General features: G+C 44.9%; 1 protein-coding gene across 3 annotated transcripts in view; it reads left to right on the forward strand.

Annotated features, from left to right (window-relative positions):
- Nucleotides 1–1,612: 1,612 nt before the first annotated feature.
- Abhd6 (abhydrolase domain containing 6) overlaps nucleotides 1,613–26,460 on the forward strand; it is a 54,164-nt gene continuing 29,316 nt past the window's right edge. The window contains exons 1-2 of one of the 3 annotated variants that reach the window (XM_021203399.2): nucleotides 1,613–1,778; nucleotides 24,320–24,472. In XM_021203399.2, the coding sequence (XP_021059058.1) occupies nucleotides 24,354–24,472 (119 nt within the window). In that variant the 5' untranslated portion in view covers nucleotides 1,613–1,778; nucleotides 24,320–24,353. The other 2 variants (XM_021203400.2, XM_029541946.1) reach the window with 2 other exon arrangements.

The raw sequence follows: 26,460 nt of genomic DNA on the forward strand, positions 1-26,460 counted from the left end.
CCAAACCTGAGGTTCGGTTTCCCTATGGTTAAACAGCAGACTCACGGGCTGCAGATGAAAGCAAGGGGGTTATTCATGCATATAAGCCGAAATGCTAAGCCCAAACCAGGGAAGGAGGAAATGTTCCCGACCACCGCCAAAGGCTAACTGCTCGCCTTAACCAGACCACTCTGCTTGGGAACTGGCCTGAAAAGGGCAGGAAGCAGATCAGCCTGTTCTCTACGGGCTGCTCTCCTCTAGCTCTCTTCCACAGCACCTCACTGGCTGTGTTTCAACATCGGTCACCATGCTCACTCTGAGCTCAGCCTGTTCCCTGCCACTTCGGGATCAAGTGGCTCACACACTGGAGCTGTTTCCACTCCCCGTGCAGCCCACTGTGCAACCAGATGCAGTGATAGGCTTACTTGTTTGGCCAGCCCACGCAGATTGTCTCATGCTGCTTTCCTGATTCACTGTCTCCTCTAACCTCAGTTCACGTGAGAGGTAAGTAAGTGTGCTGTCTCTCTTCCTTCCTCCCTCCCTCTCTCTCTCCCTTCCTCTCTCTCTCCCTTCCTTCTTTCCTTTCTTCCTTCCTTCCTTCCTTCCTTCCTTCCTTCCTTCCTTCCTTCCTTCCTTCCTTCCTTCCTCTTTCTTTCTCAACAAAGTTTCTTTGTCCTGCAACTCACTCTTATAGACTCAGAGATCCACCTGGCTCTTCCATTGGAGTGCTAGGATTAAAGGTGTGCCCCACCACTGCCCCCATCAGCTTTTTAAAAATCCACCTCTGTGCTGTGCCTTAGTGTGAACTACTGTGCTCCTGTTCCAAGTCCTGAGGGCTTTTTTTTTTTCCTTTCTTTTTTTAAATTAGGGATGTTTTTGCTTTTCTTGACTCTGTTCATTCCTATGAATTTTAGAACAATCTCCTTATGTCCCTCGAAAAGTGCTGTTGAAACTATGACAGCATTTACCCCCAGTCTAACTTCAACGCTTTCCTGAGCACTGGATTCTGGCTGCATCTAGTAACCAGGGGGAGCCCTTAATTAGAAATCGGAGTCACACCTCAGGGGTTCTAGATCTGCTTGCCTCTCTGCCCTACTTGAAGTGGGACCTTCAAAAGCATAGGCTGTTGAAGACCACAGGGATGTTTCTGTTTGGCACGATGAGTGGTCTTTTCTCTTGATCTGGTCACTTGAACTAAATTGTGTTATTGGGTACATTTCATTCTATCCTGAACCTTCTAGGACCTTTTCAACAAGGAGCTTTTTTGAATGGTGCAGAGAAGTCAGGACTGAGTTTTGGATCTGCTTTGGATTTCCTAAACTCTCAGGGCCAAGATGCTGCATGAATCTTTTTGGTGTGATACTCAGTAGTGCCAGGCAAACAATAGATGCTCAATAAACCAAACAGTGCCCCACATACTGTGGCTTCGCAGGGCAGAGTTGCTATGCGCGCTCCCTAATGCCCGCCTCTGAGCACTCTTTGTGGAAGGGATGATTCGGCTTGGCCAATGGGTGCTCATGCGGAGACGCTCTCCGGAGAGGGATACCGACTGTATTTCCGGGTTGGATGGTTTTGTTTTTTTTTTTTGAACCGGGGATGGGGAGCATCCACCAAACAAATCCCGGCTGCTGAGACAACGCCTGATGCGGGCTGGACTGGTTTTTCTGTCGGAGGGCGCGAGCGAGTGCGTTGCTCCTTTAAGGAGTCAAGCCAAGCCTACTGCCGAGAGCGAGAGTGCGCAGGTGCGGGGACCTGGGACCGGAGGACGGCGATCGGGCAGCAGGACCGCGGTCACTGAGGTAGGTCTGGTGAGCGAGGCGGAAGGAAAGGCGACGGTGGCTACGCTCTTAGGAGAGGGATGGCAGCCTCCCATTCCTACGACCCGACCACCTGCTCCCACTTTCCGAGACCAGTCCCTTCTTCACCCCAGCATCGCAAGGGTGAATACAGATGAGTCCGAGATATAAACCTCCCTTCCTATTCCATTTTCCCGCTCTCTCTTAAGATGCAAATCCCGGGTAAAGGCCTGAGACGTCCCCAAGCCACTGGTTGGCCGCCTCCCAGCCTCCTTAAACCCAGGGATAGAGTGAGAACGAAGTGGAATCTGCATCCTATTTTTCTTCCTCCTCCGGATGCTCCGCGCTTGTAGCAGCCGCGGTGCCTTTCTCCTAGTGCCAGGGTGGACTGGCTTCCTACACCACCTTGGAGTAGGGCTACAACTCGCTCTCCTGGTACCAGGGAATTCGTAGTCTCGTTGATTAAAAAAAAAATGTCAAAGCTCGAAGACCTTGTTTTTGGAGTTTGAGAGAAAACTGGGCAGGCAAGATGTAAATCTCTGGCTGAAGGTAGAGGAAGAGGAAGAAGTTCGTGTCCTTTGAGGTAGGGTCAAAACAGGCGCAGTAATGGGAAGTCTGCAAGCAGCTGTATGGAAGGAGTTCCGAATGTCACGGAGTGAGTGTTCAGAATGACAGGGCAAGCGTGCTTAGGATCTGAAGAGGTGGAAAGGGGGGGAAGGGGAAAATTAGCTTTTTGAAAGAGAGCTCGGAAAAGCAGGTAATGTCAGCAGTGAAGACATGTAAGCAGCTGCTTGTGGGGTTTGTATGTACTTATCTCATTAAGGTGATTATTGTACCTACCATTACCTTCACAGTCTTCAGGCATATCAACCTTGCTAAGAGGTGGTCTCCTGGCTAGGTGACTGACAAGTCCAGTTGGATCAGTTCTTAAAGAATTGGCCTGGAGGAAATGCTTTCTTTTTCTGGGATTCAACAAAGACCACCAGCCTCTAGCTTCCACCCCTGCCTGTGGCACTTGAAATGTTAAAGAAAGGCAATTGTGACGTTTCCTTTTCTTTAAAAAAGAATGCGTTGCCAGGGATACCAGAGGTGGAACCCAAAACTTATGATGGGAGGGGCCAGTCCATTCTCCAAGTCATGTCTGGCTGTCTAACACTCCCAAATGACCTAGTCCAAATGACCTAGTCTCATGTCACCTCCCCTACCATGACCAGACTTCCTTATGTCCCCTAAGATCTCTCTCCTTCCACTAATATCAAACGCGCCTCCTTTCAGCTGCTGGTACCTTAGTCGTGCTTCCCAGCTTTTGGCGGAGTCAGGATGCTGGTCTAACTACTTTGACAGCCAGAACAAGTTTTATCATCCCCGAGGCTTTCTTATCACCCTAGAGATGCAGATTGTGAAATGCTAGCTGCAGGACAGAGCACATGATTTTTTTCCCCGGATCCACAGACCTGAGGAGAGACCACATCCATGTAGTGGGGCACGATAAGTCGGCTGTGTGCGCAGGGGATAAGTATTTTGAGCTAGGTGCTAGGTGGTTAACAAAAGGAAGTCCTGCTCTAGCTGGGACCTTGAAAACAACCATTGCTTCACTCCCTGCTCAAAAATCCCTTGTTAATGCCCGGCTGCTCCTAGCTGGTACTGAAAGATTGAATGTAATTATAATGGCTAACATAAAGTAAGTACTGACTTCCTGGCTCTGTCCTAAGCCACTTAAAGAATGTCACTGGAATTAACTGCCCTGATAGTACCACAAGGTGAGTGTCTGGTTGATACAATTCTTAAGGGCTGAGACTTTCAGAAATGTCCCTTCCCAAGTCACCGAGTTGACCTCAGAGTGTCACTGAGCCACTGACTTTTTACCTAGTTTTAAGAACTTCCTTTTTTTTTTTTTTTTTTAATTTTTACTAATGTATATGGATGGTTTGTCTGCATGTATGTCTGTATATTATGTGTATGCCTGGTACCTCTGGAAGTCATATGAGGGTGTAAGATCCCTTGGAACTGGAGTTACAGATGTTTGTGAGCCACCATGTAGGTGCTGGGAATTGAACCTGGGTTCTTTGCAAGAGCAGCCAGTGCTCTTGTTTATCCAGGTTCAGCCCCTGTGACTAACTTCTTATTTATTAATAAGAAGTATTTATTAATACTCTTATAATAAAGGGAATAGAAATATGGTACCTGTGTTCTTGGTACCAGTTAATTTTTCTAAAATTCACCTTTATGGGCTGGGGAGTAAGGAAGATAGTGTTAGAGCACTCACCCAGGATGTGATAGGCCCTGGGTTTAATCCCTGGTATAGTTAAGTAAGCAAATTATGGTTCTCTGATCATCAGGAGTCTTTAGTGCCCTCCAGGACAGATAGACAGGCAGACAGACAGACAGACAGACACACACACACACACACACACCCCTCTCTCCGTGGAAGACAGCAGGTAGACTGGTTTGTAAAGTAATAGTAGGCTCATGATTTCTAGACCCTGTAACACTAAATTCCCTCACTGCAGCCCAGCAGGACCACAAGGAGAAAGGCTCCTGCTGTATGGTAGTGTAATTGCTTTTGTTCATACATAAAAGATTTCCCCCACAGTGAAAGACTTGAGCGCACATTTCCACTCTGCTTGCTATGACCCTGAGCACGTTACCTACCCTCTAAGCTTCAGCTTTTAGTAACTGTTCCTGCATTAGAGGAGCCTGGTGTGTGTGGGGGGGGTCACCAACATGGGAAGAGATTGCTGACCACTACTTGGGATTACATGAGCTATATTTAATCACAAATAAGCGATTCACATTCTCTACTTGAAAGAGAGTTTGGCCAAGCAGGAGTAAACATTTTTTCTTAACTTGAGCCTCTGAAGTTCTGTAAAGTCTAACCCATCTCCCGAGTTTGCATTGAGAGCAGATTGGCTTTCTCTTTCTTGAGCTCTTACAACTGATAGGCCATGAGCTCTGTGGAGATTTGCACAAGGAGAATCAGTGTAGACACAGAGATTGTGCAACTGTAAATACTTATGCAGCTTCATGTAAGGAGGAAAAACTGCCTTAGAGATGGCCTTGGTTCACAGGATGGGTTGCTGCCACAGCTCTGTCTTGGGGGAAGATTTTAGAACCAAGGATCATATTTGGGTTTGGGAGGGGGAAAAAGAAACTGAGCAGCTGAAAGAATATTCTTTACCAGTTCTTGGATGTTTTGGTGAATAGATCAGTTACTGTGCTGTGACTTCAAAAAGAAGGGCAGAGATGTCACCTTTAAAACTACATGTTTGCAGTATGCTAAGAAGCAAGTTCTGCAAGTTGTATTCCCCAATCCCCAGGGTGTAAGGGGTGTGGGTGCTCAACCCAGGGCCTTGTACATGTTAGGCAAGCACTCTATTATTGAGTGTACAAGTCCACCCTTTTTTTTTTTAATTAAAAGTTAATTACATGTTTATTTGTGCATATCTCTACATATATACCATGGCACACACATGAAGAGTTGGTTCCCTTCTTCCATCTTCTAGGCCCCAGGGATTGAGCTCAGGTTGTCAAAGTTCAGTGTCAGGCACTTCCCTACTGAATGATCTCGCCAACACGATGAACACACACACACACACACACACACACACACACACACACACACACACACTCTTATTAATTTTGAGTGTCTGACTGGCTGAAGCTGGCCTTGAATGTTTCCTGTGCTGGCAGGCATGGCCTTGGTGAATCTCCTGTCCTAGTTGCAACCCTGTTACAGCTAAGATTACAAGCTTGTACCGCAAGGCCAGTGGAAAATGTGTTACTTTTTAATTTCTCTGAAATTGCATTTAGTTGGAATACAAATTGACAAATATGTTGAGCTTAGAAAGTTTAAGACATAAATCTTTATACATTTCCCTGCTCCAGGAAATGTAGGAGGCTGTAGAACTTTTATTTTGTTACCCTGTAGGGATAGAAACACTTTCTGCGTTTTTTAATATAGTAACGATTAGCCACATGTTGCTATTTTAAAAATGGTTTTCAATTAAATGTAAAACTCAGTTCCTGTTTCAAATATGGCCAACAGATGTGTGAGGCAGGCCTTCATGAAAAGTTCCAAATGACGACACTGTATAACTTAAATCTCAAGAAAACTGCCTGTTGGTGGCATTAATATCTCCTGCTAAATTGTCTACACGCCAAGAAACAGAATGTGCAGAGGCTGTGTCATTGTGAGGAAGGAGCATCAGAAATCTTCTTATGCTTGTTTCTGCTGTACCCCCAGCTTTATCCACTGCTACATTTTGTGCACACTTAGAGCCACATATGGGCCAGGCTCCAGTGTAGATCAGAGGTACCATTCTGTCCTGGCTTTTGTAAGTTTCTGAGTATTTAGACTACCCGCCATGAGGGGCAGGCGCTCTGAGACCCATATATCCTGTTTGGGCAGGAGATAGGGTTCACTTGCTGAAGTGTTTGCTTAGCATGCGAGAAGCTCCGTGCTGAAGGAAGGAGGATGCGCAGTTCAAAGTCATCCTTGGCTACGCGTAGCAGGCTTGAGGCCAGCTTGAGCTTTATAAGAGAACCAGCCAGCCAACCCGCAAGAGTTTTAAAATCAGTATTGTGCAAGGATCCACTCCTGAGCCAGCCGACTCTGAGGGAGATGCTAATAGGAAGCCAGGTTTAAAGAGTCAGAAAACTGCAAATTTAGAACCCTTGACAATGGAAGACATCATTTCTGGGTAACTTTCGTGCATAAATTCCAAGTTCCTCACTGTGTTTCCATGGTGATGAGACGGGCAGAAGGCTCCATCAGGATAAATTTGTCCCTCGGGAAATGCCAGTTTTGTTACGTTTTGAGACCTTTCTGCTCGTCCTAGTTTGTGAATGGCATGGATAAGTGAAGGCCAGGGATGTTGAAGGCCAGATAGCCAACAGTGCTCATCTGGCACCCATTGTCACTTGCTAAGAAACCTGACATGGACATGCTTTTTCATGACTTGAAAGTGCTTCTTGATCTTGGGTGTGGTTTGTCTCTTCATGGAAGAGCAGGGGGCTGTCAGGAGCCCTGTGGGTCAGGTAGTTGTTGTTCCTATGGCTGGATGGACTGTGTTGGCTCGGTCTCTGGTACTGCAGGGGAGGGCCAGTGCTGGAAGGGGCGAGGTCCCTGACTGCTGCAGGATGGGATCCTCCTCTTGCTAAGTGATTTCCTAGGATAGCAGTAACCTTTGCCTGAGAGTCCCAGAAGCTTGGTTTGTTGGCCTAGGAGGTTTGCCTTGTCGTGTAGAGTCTAGGTTTTACACACTTGAGGGCTGGACAGTAAGTAACTAACCCTGAGGACAGCAGCACAGAGCCTCTCTATAGCTTATGCAGCTGGCCAGGCCTTGAGCAGGGCAGGGCATGGCAGAGGTACAGGTGTGGTATTTGGCAGGGCTGCCTGACTGCTGGGACAGCAGGCTGGTCTTTTCCTGCTGTGCAGAGGGAGCTCCCAGTATCTCCCAGTTGCCACCCTGAACCTTCTCTTGCATCATGTCATCGCCACGGTAAGGTTCTATGATGTTAAATTCAAAGCTGGTCAGTGACAGTGCAGAGATGTGAACCCAGGTTATGAAGTGTAAACCTGGCCCTTGGCGAGCATGAGCACACAGAAAGAGTACAGGGCTCACAGACATGACCTGTAGGTGAGCCAGGGTTTTAAAGGCAAGAAGGACCACATATGCCCTAGAGTCAAGGAAGGAACTGATGTGTCCAAGGCTTGTAGACTCGTCTAGGAAAGTGATACTGGGCAGGTGGTTAGTGATAGAAAATGACTCCTGAGGAATGGCAGGCTCCAAGCTCCCGCTACCTGGTGCTGAAGACCCTTGTGAACCAAGGAGCAGAGGAGAGGAAAACAGTGTAGCCCTGTGAGTCTCAGATAACCCCCAACCTGTACCCTCTAGTACACTGTTCTGACATGAGTGTTCGTTAGGTTGGTAGCTATAGGAACAGAGCTGACACTGGCTGGGCAGCCCTATGGACTCATAACTCCTCCACGAGAGACTGGTTGGTGGCTGCAGCAGCAGCTTTCTTCTCGGTCTGAGAGTTGGTTGTATTTTGACTTTCTAGCTTACTGTTTGGAATTCACCAAGTGCCCATCAAGGGCAAGGCACAGTGGGTCTTAAGTGCTCACGGCAAGTCCAAGGAATGATACTGTTTATTCAAAAGCTTTTGGGGAGGGAAAATGAGTGAAGTGATGTGGGGGGGTGCATAGGAATCCCAAGCTGAGGTTCTAACTTTCTTGTTCTATTAGAAAGAGCTGTAAAAGAGACGAGGTGTATAACATGTCCTGTAGTTAGAGGTGTCAGTGGAGAAGAAGAGAAAGCCAGTGGACCAGGACATTAGTTGGTCTCATATCTCAGTCCCCCAAAGAGTCCAGCTTAGAGAGGGGAGCTAAAAGTTCTCATACCAAGAAAATCCTCATTGGTGGATTCATGGCCATACAGTGTTAGGTTCTAGTCTGTCAACCCCCCTGTGGGTTTCCACTTGGGGGCCAGGCAAGCTATGGTTTGATTTTCTGTGACTTCCAGGCCATAGATATTTATAAATGTTTCACAGATGGGGGGGCTGTAAAATTACTTCTCTTAACAGAGAGAGAGAGGCAGGATTTCCTGAAATCGGGATGGTTGAGAGCCTCCTGACTGATGTGTTGAGGTGGTAGGCAAGGTCTGCGCTTTAGGATTTGTCAACGGTTAAAGAGAAGGGGTAAGCACCCCTTCAGGAAAATTAGAGGATTGAGGGGCCCCTGAGAAATGAAGTGATGAGATATTTTGGAAGGGGGGGAGCCTCTTTATCACTATGGTAACCAGATGTTAAATACATAGGTCCTTCATGCTATAATAGTATAAGGAACTTAATTCTTTGTCCTAGGAATTAGCACAGGGTTTGTAATTAAAATACAAATTTTGTAAACCGGGCGTGGTGATGCACGCCTTTAATCCCAGCACTCGGGAGGCAGAGGCAGGTGGATTTCTGAGTTTGAGGCCAGCCTGGTCTACAAAATGAGTTCCAGGACAGCCAGGGCTATACAGAGAAACCCTGTCTCGAAAAACCAAAAAAAAAAAAAATACAAATTTTGTTTAGTGTTTGCTACTCCATTCGTGTGTTTGTTTGAGACAGGGTCGCAAGTATCCCAGGTTGGCCTCAAACTTAACAATGTAGCTGAAGATGGAGGTTTTCCACCTTCCTGGCTGTGATTACATATGGGCATCGTCATGCCCACTTTATAGAGTGCAGGAGATGGAACCCAGAGATTTGTGCGGGCTGAGCTACATGAAAAAAAAAAAAAAGTTTACTATGGAAGAGTGTATGGGTTCCCAGTGACAAAACCCTGCTCACTGCATCTTGATATCTGTAATCAGTATACAGAATAGCAGTTTCTCTGACGACTGTGAATACCCTTTGTTGAGACCTATTTCCCTTTCTCTGCCTTATCTCCCTCGGGGTTGTGCCCTTTCACCTACAGTATTCCTCTTCCCACATTTGTATATCACATGTGATCTGTGACTCTGCCTCCTGCCCTTTCTCCTCTCACCTCTGTAGTTTCATAATGAATCCCCACACTCAGCCCTTAACAAACACACACATACAGGACCTAGAAGCTAGGATCTCCATAGAGAAAGAAGACTGTGTGGTCTTTGGTATTGTCTTCCTGAACCTGGTTCTTAATGTAGTGTTTTCCAGTGCTATCTACCAACTGTGAAATTTTGACTGTGATTTTACCTTGTGTCTGTCTGTCTTTCTGTCTTTCTTTTCTTTCTTTATTTTTAAGATTTATTTATTTATTATATGTAAGTACACTGTAGCTGTATTCAGACACTCCAGAAGAGGGTGTCAGATTTTGTTACGGATGGTTATAAGCCACCATGTGGTTGCTGGGATTTGAACTCTGGACCTTCGGAAGAGCAGTCGGGTGCTCTTACCCACTGAGCCATCTCACCAGCCCCTGTCTTTCTTTTCTTTTTCATTCCTTCTTTCTTAAATTTTTCTTTCTTTTTCTCTTTCCTTCTTTCTTCTTTCTTTCTTTTCTTCCTTCCTTCCTCCCTTTTTTCTTTTCCTTTCTCCTTCCTTCCTTCCTTCCTTCCTTCCTTCCTTCCTTCCTTCCTTCCTTCCTTCCTTCCTTCTCTCTTCCTCTCTTTCTCTTTGCTTTCTTTCTTTCCTTGCCTGCCTGCCTTCCTCCCTCCCTCCTCTCTTTCTTTCTCTTTTTGAAACTCAGGCTGACCTTGAATGTGATCCTCCTGCTTCAGCATTCTGAATGCTCTGGGGTTCTAGGCATGCACCACTAGGTTTCTTCTTCTTCTTCTTCTTCTTCTTCTTCTTCTTCTTCTTCTTCTTCTTCTTCTTCTTCTTCTTCTTCTTCTTCTTCTTCTTCTTCTTCTTTTGGTATTCATTGTTTTGGCGTTACTGAGACTTCTAGGGAGGAGATTTTGTCTAAAAGGAGGATGGAGACCAGCTCACTAAGGTCCAGCTAGACTTGTGCCCCTCAAACCTTGACACTGTTTATTTGACAGGGCTCTTTTTCTATGTGAAGCAGGCTTTGTTCCTGTAATCAGAGATACTGTTGACTAGTCATATCCCCTTTGCTGAAGATAGACCTCTTTAAACTCCCAGTTCTTTGAGAGCAGGTTTGGACAACAGGACAGTGTTTGGGGGTACTCAGTTTCCATTCCAGGCCTCTACTGTAGCACACATGGGGCTATTTCTATTCCCTTTTCATCCAGTAGAAAACACTTGCTGGTACGATGCTTTCTCTGGCTCTTCACCTTGAGGAAAGATGAAAGCGTGTTGTGTACTCCTCAGACCCTGAGGGACCATGGGAGGAGCTGCTTAAGTGGTTTAGGGTTTCTGTTTTAAACAGATGGAAAGACTGGTTAGGATTTCACTGGTGGTGTCTTATTTCAAACATGATTTCAAGGAGATAGTACTCTTAGACCATCGCAGTTTACATCTTGACTCAAGAGACTGATGTTTTGTATATGTTGGGCCCTGCTTCTTAGACGGTGAGAGTTTTGAAAGCTGTGCCACACACAGATGCATAAGTCTCCTTCGTCCAGCCAAGTTCTTGGTCGATCTGTCTAGTGCCTCTGCCTGTTGTATCTCAGGGTTGTTGGGTGGCAAGACTTTCTGGTTCTTTCTGGTCTTCTGCCCATGGGTGCAGCTCAGCATGCTTGTCCACAGGTGTCGATAGGGTAGTAGAATCAGGGAGCAGCTGTATCTCCACTGGTTCTTGGATGGGAATCCCTAGTGCAATCAGTTACAAGTGCTTTTTGAACCTTCTCGTCAGCCCTTTTCTGAACCACAGAGGAGACAGGAAATTATAGCTTAACCGAGGCTGTATGGATGCAGGGTGGAAAGTTCTTACCAGTGTCTATCTTAGAGTGCTGGAACTTGAACCTTAAAGACTGAAGTTCTTACAGGTGTGTACTTAACCTCTGCACTGTCACACACGTCAGGACCACACCTCCCAGGACTCTGAGTATTGCCTTAATGTGGGCCTTTAGGTTATGTACCTCTGTCTGGAGATGGATTTTCATTCTAACTACTCGAATTTGTATTTCTTCATTCAATAGTTTAATTGCGTGCTCTCTCTCTCTCTCTCTCTCTCAATCGGATCATTACGCCAATAGTACCTTTAGTGATAATGAAAATGTCTGTATTTTCAACGTCCAGTATGGTAGTCACAAGCCACATGAGGCTCCTGTGCATATGACACATGGCTAGTGCAGCCAAGGAATCAATTTTTAGTGTGTGTGTGTGTGTGTGTGTGTGTGTGTGTGTAGACATGAGATGAGGTCATTTTCAGGGGCTTTCTCTGTTCCTTCCGCCTACCTCCCTGCACTAGGTCCAAACTCAGGTATCCATACGTGTGTGCCAGGCACTTTACTGACTGAGCCATCTCCCTGGCCCTTAAATTTTAATTCTAATTAACATAAATTGAAAAAGTCACATGTATCATGTAGCTCCTGAAGCAGACAGTTCAGGAGAGTGCCTTGCATTTGAGGAGCTCACATTGTATTTGTGAGAAAATAGAGGGAAATTCTTATACAGGTGCATGGTACCAGTTGAGAAAGCACAAGGGAATATCCATTAGAAATCTCTCACTCTCATCTCCATTTCCTCCCTACCCCGTTTCCCTTCCCCAAGCCAGCCATTATCTTCAGAAGCATTTTATATACATGAAAAGCATATCCCGTGTGTGTTTTCTCTTAGTGTCTTTTCAGTGCAGGAGTCTTATTTTATCTACTGTCTGTTTTGTTTTTTTTCTTGCCTGCCTGCTAGTATACTTATCTACTTGCCTACCTGTCTACCTGTCCATCCATCCATCTGTCTGTCTGTCTGTCTGTCTATCTATCTTAGATTGAGTCTTGCTATATAGCTCAGACTAGACTTGAGCTCCCAAATCTTCCTACTTCAGCTTTCTGAGTGATGGAGTTATAGATGTGTCTCACTATGCCCGGGTACTCTGCTTTGTTTTCTGTCTTTCTTTTTTTTAATTAACTATGTACTTTATTGTTCATTACCCATTGAGTCAAATGAAACTGCTTGATTATTTTAAAATGTATTTATGTGTATGTGTATGAGATCTTTGTCTGCATGGATGTATGTGACTCATGTGTTGCCTGCTGCCTGTGAACGACAGCAGAGGGAGTCAGATCCAGTGGAACCTGAGTTACAGTTTCAGCCCCCATATGGGTGCTAGGAACTGAAGCCAGGTCCTCTGCAAAGCAGCCAGTGCTATTAAACACCGAGCATCTCTCCAGCCCCAAAGACATTGAAATTTGTTTTGTTTTGTTTTGTTTTGTTTTGTTTTGTTTTTTTGAGACAGGGTTTCTCTGTGCAGTCCTGGCTGTCCTGGAACTCACTCTGTAGACCAGGCTGGCCTCGAACTCAGAAATTCACCTGCCTCTGCCTCCCAAGTGCTGGGATTAAAGGTGTGCGCCACTACTGCCCTAAATTTAATTCTTTAAAAAAAAAAAAAAGACAAGATCTCAGTAAGTCCCACCGCTAGCTTTGAAATCACTGTGTAGAGCAGGCTGGCTTCTAACAGATCCCCTGCCTCTGCTTCCCAGGCACTGGGATTAAAGTCGTACACCACAATGATTGACTGTATTCCCCTTTATTTTATTTTAATGTCCAATAATTTAAACTTGTATTTAATGGCTCTATATAATGTAAAAAAAAAATTAAAGCTATACCAGCTCTTACTTACCAGAACCCATCTCAGTGGGCATTTTGATTCCTTCCAGTCTTGCGTTATAGTATGTTATAATAAATAACTTTGTATAGAGAAAAAAAAAATATATATATATATATTTTTTTTTTTTAATAGAAAATAAGGGTGAGTTCCTACAAGAAGGAAGGCATTGTTAAGTCAAGGGAAGGTACATTTTACATTGCCACAGGTTTTGACAAATTGCTGTTCTGTGGAGTTGGTTGATGGGTATATAAGCTGGTATGGGATTTGAGGGCGTCCGTGTCTACATGGCCTCACCACATGGTCCACAGTGCATTTTCACTGAGCGAGAGTGGTTTTGCTGATGACAGGTGAGAGCCTCAACCCAAGGACTTGGTTTACCTGTGTCTTATTGTAAATGAGGTTAAGCATCTTTGTTTCAAGGGTTGCGCTGCTTCTGATTCCTTCCTGGGGCGTTCTCCGGGTCACTTTCTCTCTTTCCTACTGGGTCTATGCCTGTAGGGGCTTCGCATGCTCTAAGGAAGTGTCCGCTGCAAGATGCCTGTTGGCAGCTTTTGACCTTTTTTATGTGCTCTCTGCAAGTGGACTTTAAAAAGTGATTTTATGCAACAACCTACTGCTCTTGTAATCCTGATACAGTATTTTAGCGTGTTCCGTCATGGCCTCTGGAGGTAGACGTGTTTTAGAATGGCCTTCTCCACAGGAGACATTTTCAGAATTATTGTCATTTCTTCTACACCTTTCCTGGTTTGCTTCTCATGTTTAATGCTAACTTGCCCGTGTGCTTCTGGATCCTGTGGCCTCTCCCCCTCGCCCCCCCCATCATCTCACTCTTTGCTGTGGAGCCTCTGCCAGCCCTCTTCCATTCTCTAAGCCCTGTTTGTGAGCTTGTAGGCCTCTGTTCACTGGCCACTCCTGTCGAAGGGTTGCCTCCTTCACCCCTTGGTGATTTCTCTTTTTGTCATTGCTTTCAGAATGTAGCATTTAGGTGAGCCCTAGTCCAGACGAGGAAGGAGAACTCTAGATCTTTATGTAAGGTTATTCATTAAGCTCTGTGCCCCACGCCTTCCTGTACCCTTCCGTGCCTCTTCATGCTGCTGGTGGTCAATCCATGGGCCTGTCCTGTCACCACTTTCACCTTAGACCCTGTCAGCCCTCCCAGGCCTAAGCAGTTATCTAGATGCCCTGCCCTCTGTGCACTTTTACCTGGTTGGGGAGTTGGCCTGAGCTCATGGTGGACTATAAAGGGAGGAGCAGGAGAGTCTCATTTTCATCTTCTGCCAAAGCCAGCAACATTGGGAAAGAGTCTGCTCCTTGAATAGTAAGTGTGAATTTTTAATATATTAGAGTATCAAAAACCGGAGCGGCCTTCTCAAGGCTGGGCCATCTGAGCGCCTGTCCAGCCTGTGTGGGCCACCAGTACTGAGTGACTAAGTACTTGGGGGAAGGGTTTCATAACTCCAGGATGCACTCTAAAAGTCCCTGCAGCTGCCAAAGATTGTCCAGGGTCTCTGATATAAAGCGTGTCTGGAAGGCAAGACCACAGGGGAATGACAGTGTTCTCTTGGGGAGTGTGTCACTGGAATCCTCCCTAGAGGCAGGGAGGAGTATATCGGTTAGCTAGGAGAATACCCAGAGGGGACAAAGCAGGAGGCAGTGTGGGCAGGCATGGGTCTGGTTTGTTGGGTATAACATGGGGTGAGTCAGTAGTGGGAGGTTAAGACCATATGGGGTGACTCTCGTTTTATCTGGTGGGTGTTAGACTGCACAGCTGGATCCTTGCCATGAACTGAGATGAGTCTTCCAGGAGCTGGTGTTGGAAGGATGCCTGATGTGTCCTAACAACATCAGGAGAAGGAGGGCCTGGTTCCAGTATACAGCCAAGGGAGCAAGTCTGACTTGGACACTTCTGAATCTGATGTGGATTGCTCTTCCTATCCATATTCCCAATAAATACTGAACCAAACTGGCCTATTCAGTTGCTTGTAAGGGGGCCTTCCCAGTGTGACTCCCAGTGCTGTGTGTTCCTGTATAAGTGTAACTCCCAGTGCTGTGTGTTCCTGTTTAAGTGTGACTCCCAGTGCTGTGTGTTCCTGTGTGTGTGACTTCCAGTGCTGTGTGTTGCTATGTGTGTGTGACTCCCAATGCTGTGTGTTGCTGTGTGTGTGGGACTCCCAATGCTGTGTGTTCCTGTGTGGGTAAAACTCCCAATGCTGTATGTTCCTATGTGTGTGACTCCCAGTGCTGTGTGTTGCTGTGTGTGTGTGTGTGTGTGTGTGTGTGTGTGTATGACTCCCAGTGCTGTGTGTTCCTGTGTGTGTGAGACTCCCAGTGCTGTGTGTTCCTGTGTGGGTGTGACTCCCAGTACTGTGTGTTCCTGTGTGGGTATGACTCCCAATGCTGTGTGTTGCTGTGTGTGTGTGTGTGTGTGTGTGTGTGACTCCCAGTGTTGTGTGTTCCTATGTGGGTGTGAATCCCAATACTGTGTGTTCCTGTGTGGTTGAGCCTATCTACTTGTGGCTATTGAGAGCTTGAAACACAGTTATTGTAATTGAGAAGTGAACTTTGGATTCTTCTAAATTAGTAAATTATTTAAATGTATAGTCCTGAACATGGAACCTAGGAATTCATACATGCTAAACAAGTACTTCACCACAGAACTATATACCCAGAAGTTATTTAAACTTAGATAGCAAATTTCCATAGACTCAGACAAGTTGACCTGAGTGCTAGTATCTTTTCACCATTATGTTTCTAGTGTGTTAAACAAATAAGAAGAATGGGAGGTATGTTGGTGTTGAAGAGGTTAGATGGATGGCGGAACTGTCAGCAGAAACTGGTAGGTCAGGGGAAACAGGAAGAGCTATATTGGAGGCATAGCTTAGTGTCATGTGATAGTCAAGCAAGTATTAGAAAAATCTAGAAGGCGGGGGGAGGGTATAGGGAACTTTCGGGATAGCATTTGAAATGTAAATAAAGAAAATATCTAATTAAAAAAAAAAAGAAAAATCTAGAATGAAATCCTGGCAAGTATGTTGATATTTATAATTTCCTATAAGAGAGAGTGGTAGAGAATGGCTGTGAGGGGAGAGTTAAGAGTATATCATGGGAATGATGGGGAGAGTCAGGAGTGTATCATGGGAGTGATGGGGAGAGGGGAGAGTCAGGAGTGTTATCATGGGAGTGATGGAGAGAGAGCCTCTAGGATTATCCAGGAGGAAATGAGGAGAGCATTGAGGTGCAACCAGGAATGCTTAGCCAAGGCTTATTCCAACAGCAAGACTGTTAGAGCTACAAAGTCCAGAGTAGGCATGAGCTCAACCAGAGTTGAGGAGACAAGATGCCTGCAGAGAAGGTAGAGGAGAGCAACCCAGGGCTGTCTTAGCTGCAGTTCTTCAGGGATACTTTTGAAGAATCGGTGTTTCTGTCCAGGAACTAGTTCAGGAGTCTGTGGAGATGCTACATTATTGGCCAGTGTGGAGTCTGCACTCAGATTTCAAGAACATAGTGTTTTTCTTTTCCTGTATTTTTTTCTTTATAGTGTTTTAACTGTAACAGTCTCCCCGCAGTGGGAATTGAGCCTATTCTACCACTGAGCTATGTCCCCGGGTCCAACAAAACAAAACTCACCAAATTTATTTTAAGAGAAGATCTTTCTAAGTTGCTCGGGCTGGCCTGGAACTTACTATTTAGTCTAGAAAGACCTTCAAATGATCCTTTAGCCTTGTCTCTCCAAGGTCTGTTCCATGAAGTCTAGCTAAAATCTGCAATTTTTAGGACTAGAGAGATGGCTCAACACTTAATTGTTCTTGCAAAAGACCGGGGTTCAGTTCCCAGCACCCTCATGGTGGCTCATATCCATCTATAACTCCAATTCCAGGGAGATGGACACCCCCCCCCCTTTCTGGCCTTACTAAACACTGCATCCATGTGGCACATAGGCATACACACACAGGCAAAACACCCATACACACAAAATAAAAATAACATCACTCCCCCTCCCTGTGTTGAGACAGGGTCTCTCTGTAGCCTTGGTTGTCCTGGGAGTCACTCTATAGACCAGAGGCAGAGATCCACCTGCCTCTGCCTCTTAAGTGTTGGGAATAAAGGAGTATGCCACCACCACGCAACATAATAATAACAACAGTATTTGTCTAATGGTAAACTTTATGGGCAGAATTTTTACATTGTATAACTAAAGAGATAATAGCAGCACCGAATAGTTTTAAAAACACACCAGCAGGAATAAGGAATGAACAAGATTATAAAGGTTGTTAGTGTGTTAGCATGTGTGGAAGCAGTTCTAGAGAAGTATAGTGGGTAACTGTGAGGTCACTGAGCAGGGCGTTTCATGCATAATTGATGCCCAATGCACATGCGCTCAGAGAGCACTGCGTGCGTGGGAGAGGCAGAGGCATGAAGAAGGCAGACCTGCAGGGCTGAGGGAGAGTTGGAGGCATGCTGCTTACCGACCCATCTTTCCACCTTATCGTGGGAGCGTGGAAAGAGAGGTGTTAATCAGTGCGTGGGCACAGAGGAGTTAGACTGCATGGAGACTGCCCTGTTAGGTCTTTGGCTGTGCTTGTTACCATACCAAACTGGCCACAGTTACTGTCTTTTGTTGTAAAGGACATTATCTTTTACAGGCATTGTCTTTTATAGACACATCAAGACTTTTTTTTTTTATTTGTAGAACATGATTTTAGTATTTTCAACTGTTAATAGTCAACAAAAAGAATAATGATTTTAAGATAGATTTCATTGTTATGGCTCCCTTTTCATTACTATTTTATTAATTAGGATACTGTCTCTGTGCCCTCTGGTTAGTCTCGCTAAGGGTTTATCTATCTTGTTGATTTTCTCAGAGAACCAGCTCCTGGTTTGGTTGATTCTTTGTATAGTTGTTTTTGTTTCCACTTGGTTGATTTCAGCCCTGAGTTTGATTATTTCCTGCTGTCTACTCCTCTTGGGTGAATTTGCTTCTTTTTGTTCTAGAGCTTTTAGGTGTGCTGTCAGGCTGCTAGTGTATGCTCTCTCCAGTTTCTTTTTGGAGGCACTCAGAGCTATGAGTTTTCCTCTTAGCACTGCTTTCATTGTGTCCCATAAGTTTTAGTATGATGTGTCTTCATTTTCATTAATTCTAAAAATACTTTCATTTCTTTCTTTATTTCCTCTTTGACCAAGTTATCATTGAGTAGAGCATTGTTCAGCTTCCATGTGTATGTGTGCTTTCCATTGTTTTTTGTTGGTATTGAAGACCAGTCTTAGTCCATGTTATCTGATAGGGTGCATGGGATTATTTCAATCTTGTTGTATCTGTTTTGTGACCAATTATATGGTCAGTTTGGGAGAAGGTACCATGAAGTGCTGAGAAAAAGGTATATTCTCTTGCTTTAGGATAAAATGTTCTATAATATGTTAGATCCGTTTGGTTCATAACTTCTATTAGTTTCACTGTATCTCTATTTAGTTTATATTTCCATGATCTGTCCATTGCTGAGAGTGGGGTGTAGAGTTTCCCACCATTATTGTGTGGGGCACGATGTGTGCTTTGAACTTTAGTAAAGTTTATGAATGAGGATGTCCTTGCATTTAGAGCATAGATGTTCAGAATTGAGAGTTCATCTTGGTAGATTTTTCCTTTGACAAGTATGAAGTGTTCTTCCTTATCTTTTTTGGTAACTTTTGGTTGAAAGTTGATTTTATTTGATATTAGAATGGCTACTCCAGCTTGCTTCTTGGGACCGTTTGCTTGGGAAATTGTTTTCCAATCTTTTACTCTGAGGCAGTGTTTGCCTTTGTCACTGAGGTGCCTTTCCTGTATGCAGCAAAATGCTGGGTCCTCTTTATATATCCAGTCTGTTAGTCTATGTCTTTTGAGGGGAATTGAGTCCATTGATGTTAAGAGATATTAAGGAAAAGTGATTGTTACTTCCTGTTATTTTTGTTGTTAGAGGTGGAATTATGTTTGTGTGGCCATCTTCTTTTAGGTTTGTTGAAAGATTACTTTCTTGCTTTTTCTAGGGTGTAGTTTCCCTCCTTGTGTTGGTGGTTTCTGTCTGTTATCTGTCTGTTAAGGACTGAATTTATGGAAAGATATTGTGTAAATTTGGTTTTGTCATGGAATATCTTGGTTTCTCCATCTGTGGTAATTGAGAGTTTTGTTGGGTATAGTAGCCTAGGCTGGCAGTTTTGATCTGTTAGAGTCTCTATGACATCTGTCCAGGATCTTCTGGCTTTTTATAGTCTCTGGTAAGAAGTCTGGTGTAATTCTGATAGGTCTGCTTTTATGTTATTTGACCTTTTCCCCTTACTGCTTTTAATATTCTTTCTTTGTTTAGTGCATCTGGTGTTTTGATTATGATGTGATGGGAGGAGTTTCTTTTCTGGTCCAGTCTATTTGGAGTTCTGTAGGCTTCTTGTATGTTCATGAACATCTATTTCTTTAGGTTAGGGAAGTTTTCTTCTATAATTTTGTTGAAGATATTTACTGGTTCTTTAAGTTGGGAATCTTCACTCTCTTCTATACCTATTATCCTTAGGTTTGGTCTTCTCATTGTGTCCTGGATTTCCTGGATGTTTTGGGTTAGGAACTTTTTGCTTTTTGCGATTTCTTTGACTGCTGTTGTCAATGTTTTCTATGGTATCTTCTGCGCCTGAGATTCTCTCTTCTACCTCTTGTATTCTGTTGGTGATGCTTGCATCTATGACTCCTGATCTCTTTCCTAGGTTTTCTATCTCCAGGGTTGTCTCCCCTTGTGATTTCTTTAGTTTCTAGTTCCATTTTTAGATCTTGGATGGTTTTGTTCATTTCCTTTGCCTGTTTGATTGTGTTTTCCTGTAATTCTTTAAGNGATTTTTGTGTTTCCTCTTTAAGGGCTTCTAGCTGTTTGCTTGTGTTCTCCTGTATTTCTTTAAGGGAATTATTAATGTCCTTCTTAAAGTTCTCTATCACCATCATGAGAAGTGATTTTAGATCTGAATCTTGCATTTTCAGTGTGATGGTGTATCCAGGACTTGCTATGTTGGGAAAATTGGGTTCTGATGATGCCAAGAAACCTTGACTTCTGTTGCTTATGTTCTTATGCTTGCCTCCTGCCATCTGGTTATCTCTAGTGCTACCTGCCCTGGCTATGTCTGACTGGAGCCTGTCCTTCCTGTCAGAACCCCTCAGAGTCAAGCTGACTCTGAGACCTTGAGATTTTGGTGTGACCAAGCTCCTGGGATCCTGGGATCCTGAAATCCTGAGATCCTGAGATCCTGTGGTCCTGGGTGTATTAGAGCCCCTGGGAGTGGATCTTCCTCTGGGTGTTGTGGGACTGGCTTCGGAGTTTGCTCCCAAGGTCTGGCATACCAAGACTTTAGTTTGTTAGATTTGATGAACTCCAGGCAGATGTCAGGGTTTGGGCACCATAGTGACGCTGTTACTACAAATGTGTGGGCTGTAGCTGAGGATATCCTGTGACTCGTGGGGCAGGTTGAATGCACTTAGAAGGCAGGATTCTGTGAAAGTTTTCTATATTCTGTTTATTCTTACATGTTGTTATACCCTGAAGTGTGTCATTGCTCAAGATCCTTAGCATTCAAAGTTGGGACATTAAATGTTCTGAAATGCCATGCCTGATTTCTGATCCCAGACTACACTTGACTTCCCTCATGCAGGGTTTATCTGGGTCTCTTGTCCACTGGATCTACTGTCTGACCTCTATCCAGTTCCTCCCCATTCTTGTTTATAATGATACATATAGCTTGTGTGTTAACGTGTGGCCGTAGAGGCTGAGTCGGGGCTCTGTTCTCAGGTGTGGCACTGTGTGACTTTCCCTACTAGTGAAAAGAGTGGCCAACTCTTTCCCCCCTCCCCCATTTTGTTCTTTTTTGTTTTGTACAGAGAATAAATTCCCAATTAGCTGATTACACTGAAAGTCAAACAAAACCAAAAAGGCATATGTTGAGACAGAGCCATAGCCACCTCCTGTGCTGTGCAGGGAGCATGGTTTCCTCCCTTGACCCTGCGCTGCTGACAACAAACATTATCAGGTGCCTGTCAGGTGCCATTTAAATGCTTCTGGGGAACTGTAAAAGGGCATGAGATCTATGGGAGATCTAGCTAGGTCCTATTCTTTGATTGCCTGGTATAACTCTAGAAATGTTAAATCAGCAGATTAGGGAAGGACCAATCAGGAGGGTGGGGTCTGTAGAAGAGCCAAGGCTGGGAAAACCCCCAAGGTCGGTGCCCCTCCATCCTGTGACTTCGCCCTTCCATGTAGCAGCTCTCATCCCATGACCTCAGGGCCACACACCACCCAGTTAATATTTCCCTTTGTTTTGCTGCAGCAGCAGGGATCAAATCCCAGGACTGCACACAGTAGACCAGCACACTGCCGCCAGCCGGGATGCCTGGCTCTACTGTGGTTCCTTAAATTACTATCTTCTCCCTTAAATTTATTCTTTTGTTTGTTTGTTTATTTATTTATTTATTTTTTGAGACAGGGTTTCTCTGTGTAGCCCTGGCTGTCCTGGAACTCACTCTGTAGATCAGGCTGGCCTTGAACTCAGAAATCTGCCTGTCTCTGCCTCCCCAAGTGCTGGGATTAAAGGAGTACACCACCACTGCCCAGCTTAAATTTATTCTTAAAGTTAAGATATGTCCTTAGAATGATTTAAAAGTGTCATTAAGAGCCAAGGAATGGCTCAGTGGGTAAAGGTCCTTACTGCCACATGTGATTACGGAAATTTGAGCTCCTGAGCCCATGCAGTGGAAGGAGAGGACGTTTGTAACTCAACTTCCACATGCATGTTATGACATGCCTCATGACACACTCACATGCTACACACACACACAGAGTCTGTTAAAATAAATGATAGGCAGACTGGAGAGATGGCTCAGCAGTTGAGACACTGGCTGCTCTGCTGAAAGACCAAGGTTCGGTGGCCAGTGCCCACATGGCAGCTCGCAGCTGTCTGTAACTCCAGGATTTGACACCCTCACCTACACATACATACAACGCTCATAAAACAAACTGTCACTTTAAAAAAAAAAAAAGACAGGCACCTGCACACACATACACACTGTTAAATGATGGGAACAATGTTGCTGGCTAACTACATACTTTCAAGAGGTCTCAGGCTCAGAGATCCTTTAACTTGCTGTCCTCAGAGCTGCTCTCCAGCCTTGACAGGACTTGACTGCCAGAGATGAGTTGCTTAGTGAGTATTAGCATTACCCAAAGCTGTGTACCACTGAAACCTGACTTAAGCCACCAAGCACTGTCCGATGTATGGGACCATAGTCTGGAAAGTTCCAGGTAACATCTTGATTTTTGGTAATTGGTAGTCCTTGTTCTTGAGGTTTTGTCTTTTTTGTCTTTAGTGTACCCCCCAGGCCCAAGGACGTCTGTTAATAAGCACCAGCAGGGTAAGGGAGCCACCTCCCTAAGGAAATCTAGGCATCCTCTGTAGGTAAAGAATATTGCAAAGATGGGACATATTGTCTATTCGTTGTCTAAGTCAGTGGTTCTCAATTTTCCTAATGCTGTGACCCTTTGATACAGTTCCTCATGTAGTGGTGACCCCAACCATAAAATTATTTTGCTGATACTTCATAACTGTAATTTTGCTTCTATTGGGGATTGTAATATAAGCATCAGACATGCAGGATATCTGATATGTGACCCCTGTGCAGGGGGTTGCAACCCACAGCTTGAGAACCACTGGAAAACATGGCAGCCAGAAAGCATGGTTTACTCAGTCAGGGCCTGCCTTTGTTCGACCTTGTCAGGGAGAGTGTATGGGTTCTCTGGGGAAGCCCAAACCTTGCTGATGTTGTCACACGGGAGTTCCTTCTTCTCCAAAGATGGGTCCTGGTAAAATTTCCCTTGAAAGTGTGATATCCACAGTAAATACCGGCAGAGGAAAGTTTCTTCTCTCTGCTTGCTTACCATCTCCAGTGTCAGAACTCGTGATGAACACGACCTTGGGCATCAAATGTTCTAATTTCTAGACTGAAGGGACACTGTAATTAACTTCCCAGCTCAGGAGTCTGAATCGCAGTGGCTTTGGCACGTTTTAAGAGCGTCCTGTGATGTGGAAGAGTTATCTTAGAGCGAAGTTCTGGTTCCTATCAGGTCACGTCACGTGAGACCCACAACCCCGAAGCCTGCAGGCTCATACACATCTGTTCTGAGCTCTGCCTCTTTCCCCAGCCCCTGTACCTTGGATTTAATAGGCAAATCCTCCAAGGGGTTTTGCAGTTACTTGTTTTCTGGGGAAATTTGAGTCTCCTGTAGCATTGTAGGGAATGACTTTCCTTCCCTACAGCATGCTACACAGGATTCTTCCCATCTGTAACCTTGCTTTTCTTCAGTCTGTTTGTACTCTGTGTTTGTCTTGTGCTATTCCAGGCACTAAGAAAGAACATATATTCTTGCCCAGCAGGCCGGTTATTGAAGCATGCTGGGAAAACTGCTTCTGCTGACCAAGCTCCTATGAGGACAGTTGCATGAGCAGACCAGGGCTACGTCCTCTCTGCTGCAGTGCTTCATCTGTGACGTGGATATAACTCCTCTCTTGTTTGGTTATATTTTTAAATTTTATTCTAAGTACAGGGGGTGTTTTGCCTGCATGTGTGTGTGTGTGTGTGCAAGTCCATGCCTGGTGCCTGAGGGAGGTAAAAGAAGGAAGGCACCAAATCCTCTAGAGCCAGAGTTATGGGTGCTTTTAAGCCCCGTTGTGGGTGCCAAGAGCCCGAGCCAGCAAATTCCCCCTTAACCGAGTCATCTCTCCAGCCCTTCCAAGCCTACCTGGGCTACACAATGAGAGTCAAGCCAGTCTAGGTTACACAGTGACACCTGTCTCCATCAATTAATCAATAAGAATAAAAGATTTCAAATCTATAGAAAACTTGAAGGGATAATACATCATAGTTACCTTTTTACATACATTACTTTCTCCTGAACTTTTAGAAGCCAGGAGTGTACACCAGTCTGTACAGCGCCCCACCCACCCACCTTCCCCACCACCAACCCCCCACTGCCACCACGCACACACCTCAAAGCCTGAGCAGGCTTCTCCTAGGCATGACATCTTCATTGTCCACAGCTACAGTTCTGTTGGATGTACTGTGTGTACTGCTACTATCTGGTACCCATTGGGTACTCAGATTTCTCCAGTCATCGCGTGGTGTACCCTGGAGTGTTGATTGCCACGTTTTGAAAGGTTCTCCCAGGTGTGCCTGTGCCACCTCTCTCCCTGCTACGGTGTGTTTTTCAGGCACCTGTCTCTGGACTCAGGATCCTTTCCTTTCCCATTCTTCCTCTTTTCCCCTGGGGTGGTTTCAATACTCTCGCCCTTTCTTCAGCCTCTGCAGGTGTCAACAAGGCTCAAGGAGCAGGATGGATCTCGATGTGGTTAACATGTTCGTGATTGCCGGTGGGACCCTGGCCATCCCAATCCTCGCATTCGTCGCTTCTTTCCTCCTGTGGCCCTCAGCGCTGATAAGAATCTATTATTGGTAAGTCAGCTGGATGACTGAGGTTTGTAAAGTGTAACAGTATCGCCATCCCCACTTGGTCCTGGCCGTTGTTGCTTGTTGTCTTCTCATGAAATATTTTAAACAAAGGATGAAGGACATGCATCTTGTTCCGATACCTTTTAAACTTTTTATAATAGTTATTTTTATATGTATGGGTGTTTGCTTGTGAGTGTGGCAGCTTTTTGAGTTTTGAATGGTCTTGGACTGACAGCTGCTTCAAAGCAGGTAGGCTGTTTCAAGTTTCTGACAGCACGTCTGCCCTGAGGGCCACTCTGACTCCCCAGGCTCTGTGAAAGGCTTCCCGTTCCTACCCACCAGGTGCACTGATGTCATTGAGATGTGAATCAGAAGCACCAGGAACCCTCCGTGGGAAAGGCTCATATGGCAAACTGGTTTCCAAAGGTACTCTGGAACTGCTCGGTGTTGTACTGTCTTGTTTGGATTTTGGCACAGGGTCTCAGTACATACAGCTGTGGCTAGCCTAGAATTCTAGGTAGAACAGGCTGGCCTCAAACTCAAGAGAGCTGCGTGCCTCTACCTTGGAAGGGCTGGGACTGAAGGCATGCCCCTCTATAGTTATTTGGAGATAAGACCTCATAGCCCAGGCTGGCCTCAAACTTTTTGTGAAGAGGAGTCCTGATATTCCTCCTGTGCCTTCCAAATCCTGGGATTACAGGAATGTTCCAGCACACCCAGACTTGCTTTAGAATTGTTAATTATCATGGTGAGAGAGACAAATAAAAACTTCTGAATACCTGCCATTCTTACCACCCTCATTCCTGCCCTGTCTCAGGACCATTTGTACTTTTCTTCCATATTTTCTTTACTGTTAAGAGCTTAAATCTATGTTTTGGCTGTCTTTTAAAATAATTTATTTATTATTATTGGGGAGGTTTTTTTGGAAGCTTTAATTTTTGTGGCGGTCAGAGGACAGTTTGTGGAATTGTGAGTTCTACTATTACTATTTTGAGATGGTGTCTCATTGTAGTCCCAGCTGGTCTAGAATTCCCTGTGTGGCTGGCTGAGCACAATTTGAACTCAGGACCCTCCTGCTTCTGCTGCCCAAGTGCTGGGATTACAGGAATGAGTCACCACACCTGGCTTTTAAATCTAGTTATTTAAAAGTGACATAAATAACTACTGAAATGTGGAAATTTTGCTATGAAAACTAAGTAATGTAAAAGTAAACATAGTTACCTATAGCTAATTTTACTACTTTGTGGATTCTTCTTTTCCCACCCTTTTCCCACAGTTTCATCCCCTATCACTAGATTGGAGAGAAAGAAGGATGGGAGGGGATGAGGGAGGGAGAGATCTGAATCTAATTTCTTTCCTTTTGTTTCTTCTTTGAATACAACTGCTAACAACCCACCCACCCACCCCCCAAAAAATTACCACCAACCACCACCCCACCTATCAAGGTTCTAGCATTTATATAACCTCTGAAAAATTCCCAGAATTCTAAAAGTCACACAATTGCAGAAACAATCTGCAGCTGGCAACACCTTGCCTCTGCTAGGGCAGGAGGCAAATCATGGTCAGCCGCTGTGGACAGACTGAAACAGCCCCGTTTCCCCACTCCTGGGATTAAAACTAAAGCATGTTCTTATAATACTTCTGTGTTTTTTAAAGAAACCAAAATTCCAGAATTCTCACTACAGTTACCTTAAATAGTCATACTAAATTCTAGCCTAGCTATTGTGGCCTGTCAAAGGATTGAACCCACTACCCATGCGTGCAGGCAGGGCCTCTAGCACTGACCTGTCTTCCTAGCTTATAAAAAGTTAGCACTTACTCTTGGTCCCTTGCCTTGCACCCCTTCCCCATTCCCTTCCCCCTTTTCTCCACCGGTTCATGGCCAGCCTCTACTCCTCCACTCACTCTCTGTCTCTGTCTCTGTGTGTCTCTCCCTGTCTCTGTGTGTGTGTGTGTGTCTCTCTCTCTCTCTCTCCCCCAACACCCCCCCC

Source organism: Mus pahari, chromosome 8 (assembly GCF_900095145.1).
Source record: "Mus pahari chromosome 8, PAHARI_EIJ_v1.1, whole genome shotgun sequence".
NCBI classification, from domain to species: domain Eukaryota; kingdom Metazoa; phylum Chordata; class Mammalia; order Rodentia; family Muridae; genus Mus; species Mus pahari.